Source organism: Notolabrus celidotus, chromosome 8 (genome assembly GCF_009762535.1).
Source record: "Notolabrus celidotus isolate fNotCel1 chromosome 8, fNotCel1.pri, whole genome shotgun sequence".
Taxonomy (NCBI): Eukaryota; Metazoa; Chordata; class Actinopteri; order Labriformes; family Labridae; genus Notolabrus; species Notolabrus celidotus.
Window position 1 is genome coordinate 13,295,742 of NC_048279.1, and position 12,088 is coordinate 13,307,829.

Genomic DNA, 12,088 nt, shown 5'->3' on the forward strand with positions numbered 1-12,088 from the left:
ACCCTAACCCTAACAGTAACGCTAACCCTAGTAATAACCTAAACCCTAACCCTCATCATAACCCTAACCCTAAAAGTAACACTAACTGTAATCATAACACTAACCCTGACCCTAACCCTAACCCTAACCCTAAACCTTAAACCTAATCAAAACCCTAACCCTAACCCAAACCCCAATCATAACCCTAACAAAAACCCTAACCCTAACAGTAACTCTAACACTAACCCTCACCCACATCATAATCTGACCCTAACCCTAACTGTAACCCTTACCTTAGCCCTAACTTTAATCATAGCCTTAAACCTAATGCTAACCCTAACCTTAACCCTAACCTTAATCATAACCTTGACCATAATCATAACCCTAACCCTAACCCTAAACCTAATCTTAATCCTAACCCTAATCATAAACCTTACCCTAACCCTAAACCTAATCTTAATCCAAACCCTAACCGCAATCATAACCCAAACCTTAACCCTAACCTTAATCCTAACATTAACTTAATCCAAACCCTTACCCTAACCCTAATCATAACATTTACCTTAACCCTAACCTTAATCCTAACATTAACCCTAACCCTAATCATAACCCTTACCCTAACCCTAAACCTAATAATAACCCTGACCCTAACCCTAATCATAACCCTAACCCTAATCATAACCCTTACCCTAACCCTGAACCTAATCTTAATCCTAACCCTAGTCAACCCTTACCCTAACCCTAACCCTAATCACAACCTTAACCTTAATCCTAAAATTAACCATAACCCTAACCCTAACCCTAATTATTACCCTTACCCTAACCCTGACCCTAAACCTAATCATAACCCTAACCCTACTCATAACCCTTACCCTAACTTTAAACCTAATAATAACCCTTGCCCTAACCCTTAACTTAATCTTAATCCTAACCCTAACCCCAATCATAACCCTAACCCTAATCACAATGCTCACCAAACCCTAATCTGAACCCTTACCCTAATCATAACCCTTACCCTAACCATTACCCTAACCCTAACCTTTTTCATAACCCTTACTCTAACCCTAATCATAACCCTTACCCTAACCCTAAACTTAATCTTGATCCTAACCCTAACCCTAATAATAACCCTAACCTTAACTCTAACCTTAATAATCCTTATCCCTAATGTGAACCCTAACCCTAAACCTAATAATAACCCTTGCCCTAACCCTAAACCTAATCTTAATCCTATCCCTAACCCTAATCATAACCCTGACCCTAACCCTAACCCTAATCATAACCCTAACCCTTACCCTAATCATAACCCTGACCCTTACCCTATTAATAACCCTGACCCTAACCCTAATCATAACCCTAACCCTAACCCTAAACCTTATCATAACCCTAACCCTAATGAAAACCCTTAGCCTAACCCTAATCATCACCCTTACCCTAACCCTAACCCTAATCATAACCCTTGCCCTAATCATAACCCTAATGATAACCCTAACCTTAACCCTAATTATAACCCTAATCCTAATCATAACCCTTACCCTAATCATAACCCTAACCCTAATCATTATCCTAACCCTAATCATAACCCTAAGCAATTTACAGTCATCTTGCTGTAGCCTCAATTGGGTTTAGGTTATGATCAGGTATATGGTTATGAATACGGGTAGCATTGTGATTAGGGTTAGTGATAAGGTTATGGTTAGGGTTAAGGATACGAATAGGGTTAGGTCTATGATTAGGGTTACTCTTAGGGTTAGGCTTAATAAACCCTAACCCTAATCATAACCCTTACCCTTACCCTAATCATAACCCTAACCCTAATCTGAACCCTAACCCTGATCATAACCCAAACCCTAATCACAACGCTAACCCTAACCCTAATCATAACCCTATCCCTAATCATAACCCTAACCCTAATCATAACCCTAACCCTTACCCTAATCATAACCCTAATCCTTACCTTAATCCTAACCCTAATCCTAACCCTAATCATAACCCTAATCATAACCCTAATCAATTTAAAGTCATCTTGCTGTAGCCTCATTTGGGATTAGGTTATGATTAGGTATGGGGTTATGAATACGGTTAGCATTGTGATTAGGGTTAGTGTTAAGATTATGGTTAGGGTTATGGTTACGAATAGGGTTACGGTGAACTTTTCTTAGTCGAAGTCAGGCTACTTCTGTGGAAGTGCTTGAAAACAGAATATATGAACCAGTGAAAACACGTGTGGCATATGACAGGAAAATCTTCCAAAAAAGGTAAAATCCTCTAGTCTGACACAGATCATTAGCTTAGTAGAAAACAGGACACGTGAGAGAGCATAACAGGATACGTAAGCAAGCTAGGTGAGAAAGCTAGGATGGGAGTACAGGAAACCTCCCCGTCTGTGACCTTGGAGAAGTCCGCATCAGCACCAGTTTCCATCAAACCTCCCTTCTTCGACCTTTGGAGAAACTGCACCTGAAAAGGTTGCTATCACTCTTACACAAACATGAGTAAACATCTAACTCAGTAGTTTTCCACCACAAACTAACCATAATCATAACCCTAACCCTAACCCTAACCCTAATCATAACCTTAACCCTAATCCTATTCCTAACCCTAACCCTATTCATAACCCTAACCCTAACCCTAACCTTAACAGTAACCCAAACCCTATTCATAACCCTAACCCTAATCATAACCTTAACCCTAACCCTAATCACAACCCTAACCATATTCATAACTCTAACCCTAATCATAAATATAACCCTAATCATAACGTTAGCCCTAACCCAAACAGTAACCCTAATCATGGCCCTAACCCTATTCATAACCCTTATCATAACCGTAACCCTATTCGTAACTATAACCCTAACCATAACCTTAACACTAACCCTAATTGGTACATAAAACATCTAGAACTGTGAAAAGTGTCAGGCTTTTAAGTCCCCTTTTTCCAGGTTTTATGCTTAAGTGAGCTGATGGCCTGCTGGCTGTTCCTTAATATTGGGAGCAAAGACATGTTAGAGGATACAATAATAAAGGAATTGACATAATCCTGTAAAATCTATTTGCCTTTATTTAAAAAAAATAATACTTGAACAAGAGCAAAAGTAATAAAACCAGTGTTTGTTTCACAAGTGAACCACTTTATTTTTGTAAACATATCAAGCCATGGCTCATAAATGGTTTGCTTCAAAAGAAACTTTATTATAGGTCATGTCAACACACATTGTTAATTTGTTGCAGTTTTTGCAATAAAAAAGAAAGTCTAAATAGAGAAAATAAAAACATGTATAAATAAAAATGCATGGAGGTTTTTTTTGCAAGTTTGCAATATGTAGCTGTCTGCTTTAAGTTTGAGATATGTGTTGCAGAAATAAAATTCCATGCAATGATGTTGTGTCTCACTGCAAGCAACTTATTCTTTGACTGTTTACTGACATTGAAATGAATGTATCACAATTGCAAACTGTGAATAAAAGTAATCTCTTCATTGATTTTAAGAAGTAAATGTATGAACAGCAACATCACTAACACAATAATAACTTCTGAATTTAAACACATTTAAAGTAAGCTATATCACACAACTGAATCACTAATCAAAGCACTAAAATACATAAATATTAATAAGTAAAAAAAACCTTGTATCAGGAGTTATTACTTTTCTCTAATGTGCATTATTGTTCGTCTTCTGTACATGTTTTACTCTTCACAAAACAAACAAGTCAAAACACTGTGCCATATCTAAAAGCAGAGTATAAGACATACAAAAGCCAGCGATAATGATGCTAAAGGGACTCTCTTCACATTGATCAAGGCAACATGTAGGTGACTTAACTTCCATACATTCAAAACACCTGATTATAGCTCCTGACCACGTGGTCATGAATCACAATCAAAAACTGTCACTCCACAATCATCTCTTCTGTTTAATGTTGTGTCCAGTTTTCTAACAACCCAGAGTAGTTTACCATGGCTTTATATTGTGTTCAGTGCCTTAGAAAAAGCATCAGAAGCTAAAACGACTCTTTTAATGGTTTAGGTGAAAATATTAAAGGAGAAAAGCAAATAATGACATTGATATATCACCCTCAGATTTCAAACAGAAAAAATGTGAAACATCCCAAAAAAAAACCACAACTACAAAAAACATTTTTTATGGCTGATTGTCAGTTTCAGTCCTCCATGATGGAAGTTTATTTTTGTGCTAATTTTTTGCCCCACATGAGCAGGTTATTTCCCTCTCATGCTTTTATGACGTCTCTGAAGTGTGTCAGTGAACTCACTGTATCACAGCCATGTTCATCAGATGTCATGTGATTCTCCAGCACAGATTCTCTTTTTTTTAACCAGCTGTTGTTTGTTCTCACGTCACTCAGCGCTGTGAGCTCTGGTGCAGCAGTGAGGTTGCTGCATGTTCTCCATCAGCTGACGGAAGGGGTTTCTCCTGCGCCTGCCCACCTCCCCATCCTGTTCTCCCCTCTTCCCTTTTCCCAAGCCGGAGCCCACATGGGTGCCCTCTGAGGCGAGATGCATAGCCGACGGGTTGAGTGGAGGAGGAGGATGCATGGAGGGCTGCAGCTTCTGCTTTCTCACCTGCTTCTCCAGATGTTTCTGGATGGCTGAGCCCAACACTGTCACCTCCACCACCGCTCCATACACCTCCCACGTCATGCCTTTCTCATCCCAGCTCACCTCCTGCACCGGTTCCTCGCACTTCTCCTTACAGTTTCTTTCCTCCTTCATGTCCTCTTCCCCCATCTTTTTCTCCTCTTCCAACTCCTCCATTCTCTCCTCTTCCTCCTCTACTATCTTGTCCTCTATGCTAGTTTCCTTCCTGACCTCAGGGAAAGTTGTCGTGATGGGCGTTCTTGGGGTCATGGGGGCTGTAGCCACAGAGCGGTACTCCACCTGCTGACCCACCTGGAGCTCGGCATCTTTAGTCTCTGCCCCAACAGCTTCACATCTCACGCAGGAGATGGGGAAGCAGAAGGCTTGGTCCCCCTCGGGTGGGGTCATGGGGCTGGTTGCTGCAGATTGACACTGCACCACCTCCAGGCTCACCTGTGTGCGGATGTTGTGGCAGCCGAAGGGAGCTGGAGACTCAGGGATGGTAGGTTTTGTTGCAAAAACCTCACTCATATCTTTGTTGTCTTTGACTTCTGAATTTTCACATTTCTTGCCTGTTTTTGCTTCTTCACATGCAGGAGCAGAGGATTCTGCAGTTTTGTTGTGTGCTGGTGTTGAGTTTGAGTCGTCCTCTGCATGATCAAGTGCAACTGTGGGGATCTGCTCCTTCCCGTGCTCCGTCTTCACATCACTTTTCCCTCCGATTTCCTCACTTTCATCTATCATGACCATTTCTGTCTCTAAGGGATTGAAAGATGACTCAGCCTCCTCCACCTCTTCCTCCTCAGTGTTGCCATGATGGGTCACCAAGATTGTAATGTCTTGATCCACACTTCCCATCCTCTGCTGTTTACACTGCTCATTACTGTCCCCAGCAGTTACTCCTGAATCTGTCAGCTTCACTGCAGGGCAGCGGGTGGAGCTCTCTGGAGGCACATTCGAGTTGCAGCCTTCCCCCTGCTCCTTTGATGTGCTTAATTCTAAATCCTCAGTTTTCTCTAACTCTGCCTCTGTTTGGATTTTGGTTTCAGGGGAGCTCCTTTCCGCCTCCGGTCCTTCCGTCTGTTTGACCTTCTCCTCCCTCCTCTGCACTTTCTCCCTCCCGATCAGCTCTGGGAAAGCTGTGGTGGAGGGGGTCTTCGGGGTCATAGGGGATGTGGCGACAGAACAGAACTCCACCTGTTGACCCACCTGCAGTTCTGCGTCTTTAGTGTCAGCTCCTACTGCTGCAGATCTCCCAAAAGAGCTTGGGAAGAAGAAGGAATGGCCGCCCTCTGGAGGTGTCATGGGGCTGGTGGCTGCAGAGTGACACTGGACCACCTCCAGGCTGACCTGTGTGCGCATGTGGTGCTGGCCGAAGGGGGCTGGGGTGCAGGGCTCACAGGGGCCTGGAGTGGGCGGGACAGGGATGGTAATGTTTTCAATTTCTGCATCGTTCTCCCTGTCAAACCCTATTTTTTTAGGCTCCGATGTCTTTCCCTGGATGTCACCCTTCCCGTCTCCATCAGTCAGGATCTTCTTAGGGATTGTTGTGTTGTTTTGTGTATCTTTTGTTGCTTCATGTTGTTGTGTCAGACAAATTTCATCCGAGTCTTTACCACAGTCTGATTGGTCAGTGTTTTCACAAACCTCTTCTGAATCTTCTTCATCTTTGGATATTGGATCCTTGTTCGGCTCTTTATTGTAGCTGGCTTTCATGTGGAGTTTTGGCTGATAGCTCTGTTGTGTTGATGACTCTTGACTCTTGTTTATCTGGGGTCCCTCAGGCTCAGCACTGCCATCTGAGCCGCCTGGACGCTCTCCATCATCTGTCCTCTCACACGGCTTTCGTTCCTCTGTCAGTCCTCTCATCTCATCTTTAAGACTTCCCATTCTGTCTGTGCATCGAAGCCGTGGAAAACCTGCAGGGAATAACAGAGCACTGACACTTTGCTCTCACAATTTTCAAACAGTAGCTGTAACAACAAGCCCCAGCATGAGCCCAGAGTAAAAGAGGGCTTGTTTTTGTGATAAAAAATATTCTCAGACACACAATATTGATGGCAAGCAGCACAACAGAAGCATATAACAGTATTACATCACTGCTACTGTTCGATGAAAAGAACTCGTCCTGTTTTAGAGCTAAAACACACTCTCACCTGTGATATCTCTGATCATCAGACATGTGATTTAACTGCATTTTAATTCACTTACTATGAAGAGATCCTTTTACATTTTACAGTTTGATTTGATCTCAGATTTTAGCATTCTATTCTAAAAACTTATCGACTTAGTTGAGACTGAAGTGATTTCATCCAATAGTCAAAAAAAATACTCAAACATGAAAAAATGGTGCACAGAAAATCTGCATTTTTCTTTTCTAACTAAGAACACAGAGAGTACAGAACAAGCTGTATGAAATCATGAGCAGCACACATACCTCAGCAGTCCAACTTAGACCGAAGTATCTCCATAACTCTCATTCAGATTTGGGTCAAACATCACAAATCTCAGCGCTGATTGAGACCTACATCTGTCCGTATATCTCCCCTGTTGATTGATGGTGATTGCAGCAGCTACAGGTTTGTCTCTAGAAGAATCTATCTTAGGCAATCCTCGCTCTTTAAGCCTTGCCTGTGTCTACTGAAAAAGCTTCACATTTCCAGTTTCCCTGGAAACCACGGTCGGGCTCTGGCAGTGTGTGGTAATGTAACGACAAAATCTCTGCTCAGCTCTCTAATCATCAGTAAATCATAGTAATTAACTCCAGGTTCTCATAGCAACACAATGGCAGCTGTATGCAGGAAGATAAATCACTAAATTTGTGAACGGGCTTTGGTGGAGAAATTTTAAGGAGGCAGAATAAAATGTGGATAAAAGCTTTCATGTCACTGATGACCAGAGTAAAGGCTTCTGAAGGAGGGGGATGTATGCAGAAGAGGCATTTCTCTTATTAATAATGTATAATCTGTGAGTATGAGTGAGTGTGTGTTTTCCCTGAAGGCCACATCTGTTTGACCAGTCAGAGTTAAGAAGTCATTGTGTGATGGTAATAAAAAGCGTGCTGAAGAGATCTCAGAGGCACTTCTTTTAAACTTGAATTACTTTTTTTAATAGAGGCAGAATATAAGACAAACATGGGTGTTGCAGGAGAAATGTTCTGCATAAGCGAGTTTTCAGCTACAAGAGTACATGAGAGACAACAGTGCACATCAGCTGAAGGAGCCTGGAGGAAGCAGAGCGGTGCCTCCCACACAAACCAACAATTGTAAACCACCTCGTCTTTCATTTTCAGTCCTCCCTCCAACCTCTCTCTGCTCTGCGACACATTTTTCTTTGGAGCATCTGTCACTCTGCTCACCTCCAGCACTTGTGTGGGACTGAGGATTTATTTTACACATTTCTCTTGTTGTTTCTTGTTTTTACTGTAGCTGTGAGCTGCAGCTTTCGCCAGAACACTGTGTTCTGTCAGAAGTATTCTCACTATTAATTCAATGGCCTCCACCAATCCCTATCCGCCACAGATATCTGTTGCCTAGCAACCACGTAGTGCAGTGAAGGGGAGGTGTGCTTTTGAAGGCCAAAGGTAGACGGCTGAGATCGCAGTCTCATAAGAGGCCATCAGCTTGCCAAAGGCCGTCCTCTCGGCAATAAGTTGTTAATAATGACCTGTGTGATTTGTGGATGAGACCTCTCCACAGTACAGACAGCCGCAGCTACAGACAGTGTTACCTACACTGTTTTTATTGCAGGACATCACATAGTAAAAAAGCGGAGAGCCAAGTTGGTATCTGTTTTTATTTCCCAAAATAGTCACATAATAATCTATGATAAAGCAGGAAACACAAATGGAAAAAGCTGACAGGAAATTAGAAAAAGGACATTTCATAAAGATGTATTTTGGAATGTAAAGTTGTGAGGAGAAAAGAAACCTGTCTCGATCTTTCTCAAGATTTTCTAATGCCAGCTTAACATCATCACAACATTATTACTTGTCTAATGGAGGATCAGGAAAGTTGGCTCTGGTATTTTCTTTAGCTACAGTTGTTCATTTTTCAGGAATCATTTGGTCTCCAGTTTCTGTCCAAACTCCTTGATGGCGTCCGTGGCTTTGTCTGCAGCTTTTCCTATGGCTGACTGAGTCTGTTTGTTGGCTTCTTGAGCGGCTATAGTGAAACAGGAGAGATATTCAGGAAACTTAAACATTATACAGTGTTTGATAAAGACTATTAAACTTTAAACACTTAGACATATAGGGTTATGGGTATAAGCATACAGCATGTTAATGTGAATATGAAAAGCTCATATCAAACAGTTGTGTACTTGAAGATTCATCCTCTTGTATAACTTTCAAACACAATGGATTAAATTTGTATTTCTGTAGCCCTTTAACATAGATAGTTATATACAGTCATTTTATCAACACTTGGTGTCCATTACATGTACTTTCTACAGCCTTACATCTGCAATATGAGAGGACCCTTTATGTCATTTAGGGCTTATCCTTTGTTGCTCTTTCTCTTGGTGCATTTTTCATTCTCTGACAGCTTCACTCTCTAATAACTGCATAAAATAAGCAACCTCTTATAACATCCTGAAGATTTGAAGACTGAGGAGAGTGCACTTTACCTGTGTTAGCGGTTTCTTTTGAAGAGTCTGCCACCTGTTGAACTGCGTCTTGAGCTGCCTGCACTGAAAACACATGAGAGACTCACAGTGACTAACCTTAGAAGGAGAAACTTTATAACTTTTTTAAGTTTCAATTGGTTGTAAAGTTGTTTAACATCATGAAATGTTTAACACAAACACTGATAAAAATAATTATTAAGCAAACATAACCAAAAAACACCGCCAAACTGCCTATCCGGTCTCACATTGGGCCTGTTTCATCAGACAGCTTAAGCTCTGTACCTGCAGTGTCTGTGACTCCTTTTGCAGCTGATTGGCTCGAGCCTTTCAGGCTCTCAAAGGACTTCTTCAAAGAGGCCATGGCTCCTGTCTTTGTCCCTGCAGCGTCCACAGATCTGTCTGAGCGGGCAACGGGCGAGAGTGGCTGTTTAATACCCTCTGTAAGAGCCTGACGCCCCCGAGCCTGCACGTTCCAGACGGATTAACCCAAACAAAACCCGCCAAAAATGGCCCGATCAGACAGTCATCCCAACTATGGCAGCGTCCTGCCAAAGACCAGTGCCTACTCAGCAGATTTTTCACATCCTGTAATAAAACCCCAGACAAGAGCGAGTAAAAAAGGAAACATGAGAACAAAACAGGTTTAGACCAACAGGCAGACACAACTGACTTTGTTACAATAGTTTAAAAACTCCAAACATTATGAAAAACACTAACAAATGTTTCTTTTTTACTTTTTATTTACAGAGGAATGTATGTCTGGCTTAACACATAAACCTTTATATTGACAAGTCCTGCAATTTAAAGCACATATTGATATGACAACCATTATGAATTCAAGACATAATATATTGACTTTAACTTCTTAAAATCTTCAGTACACACAAACACACGCACACACAAACATGTATACTCTGTCCATTTCTAACAGATAGTTTACTGGAATGATTTCACAAGCAACTATAAAGATACAATGTAAAAAACTCTTACTTCAAAAATGTCCAAAGAAACTCCCAAAGAAATGCAAAAAAAAGAAAAAGGAAAGAACCCACAAACAGGCATTGTCGACACTTAGGAGGATATTATTGTTTTCATATCTGCTTGCAACCGGACAAATTTATTTTTTCCACTCCCAATGTCTCATTGGAAGATGATGAACATCTATTGCACATTTCTAAATACAGATACACACAGGTACAAAGTCACAAGCCCCGGCTCTGGTCTCATTTCATTGGGAGGGAATCAAGGAAATGAGACAGAGAGGACAAATCCTACACCTCAATAAATACCTACACCCAACACATTACATTAATAACATGACATTTACAATATATAATAATAAAAGATTTGTCTCAAGGAAGAACATTTTCAGTGGGAATGCTTGTCTTTTTTGTTGTTGTTTTTTGTTTTTTTGTTTTTTGCAACAGGGGTATAATTGGAATAGTTTCAGCATTTGTCCTTGTTATTATTAGAAATATTATTGTGCTGCTGGTTGGATGGTGGCTTGGAATGGTGCTTTTACGCCTCTGGCTCGTAGTCCTGGCTCTCCTGGGGAAAAGAGAAACTACTGTAAGAGACAAGGAGGTCACATGTGCAGCGAGGTGCAGAGAAGCTCCACATTCAGTTCAACTGTAAGACACTAATTAAATCTTAATCGCATAAACTCTGCTTAAACAGGCTTAAGTAGAGTTTATATGACAGAGGGCCTGTGATGACATATGATCCTACTGCTGGAGCCAATGATGTCACTCCATCACGGTTTGAACTCATTCAGTGTCTTTCTCTGCCCTGCAGAGGGCAGCACAAGCCTACAGCAGCCTCAAGGACGTGTCGTGAGCACACTCTCAGCATCCTTGTTACCCTGCACACGCCTCCTCCACACACAACCATAAAAAAAACACAACACAGCCTCCAGGAAAGTGCAACAGTGTTGGGAATCTGATGTATTCAAGAAACACCCTGATACTGCACAAGGTGGAATTTTATCACCAAATCCAGCTTGTCAAGGCTCAGCTCACAGTGCTGCGCTTAGACTCCATATTTACAGCAATGCAGGGAGACCCTGACATTACCCACAATGCACAGAGGCAGAGAGCGTCATCACCACACCCATTCAGGCAGAGCTTGCACGTTGCTGGTGTAGCAATGAATGGGGGAGGGGAAGGATATGTGGAGGAGTAGGAGAGAGAGATGGAGGAGGACATGGATGATACAAGCTGCTGCCTCTGAGAAATTCACTTCTCATTTGCATCTCAGGGAAAAAAACTCAGTTTTATTCCTTTAACAGATTAATGCAATAATCCACTGATAAAGCAGAAGTGGAAGGAAAATCCGACCAAATGCACTGAATAAATGGATCATTATTAGAAGGAAAGCTGAATCTCTTACTAAATCTTCCTTCAACTAAAGCTCCTCTGAAGACTTTGACATTGTAAGGGGATATAAAAGGTTTCTGGCTAACTGTCATCATGCTTAAAATGATTATATAAAAATAATTATACATAATATCATTTTTAAACGATGCTCATTATGTAATTTTTATATACTCATAGCTATTTAAAATCTGTTTCCAATGCAATAGCTTATGCACGCCGTGTCTCACCCCTCACAGCCAAATTCCAAAAATAACCATCTGTGTCAGACTCGCATCTTTCCTCCACACACACCGACACACACCCAATGCTCAGTGTAGGTAGGTGGTGCTAAATTCACTGCGCTTTGTGTGGCAATTGGCTTGTTGAGCCCTCTGTTTTCATTTGTAGAGAAAAAGAAGAATTATCTCTGTGTGAGTGTTTGTGTGGGACATAGAGTGCAGGGCAAGTGTTGAGCGCTATTGAAATGCTATACAGCTAAAATGTGTAAGCATGCAGTGCTGCCGAATACTAAT

General features: G+C 41.4%; 1 protein-coding gene across 4 annotated transcripts in view; it reads right to left on the bottom strand.

The window, feature by feature from the left end:
- Positions 1–9,923: 9,923 nt before the first annotated feature.
- sncb (synuclein, beta) overlaps positions 9,924–12,088 on the bottom strand; it is a 39,232-nt gene continuing 37,067 nt past the window's right edge. For all 4 annotated transcript variants that reach the window (XM_034689277.1, XM_034689279.1, XM_034689278.1 and 1 more), the window contains one exon: positions 9,924–10,749. In XM_034689277.1, the coding sequence (XP_034545168.1) occupies positions 10,720–10,749 (30 nt within the window). In that variant the 3' untranslated portion in view covers positions 9,924–10,719. The remainder of the gene's footprint in view (positions 10,750–12,088) is intronic.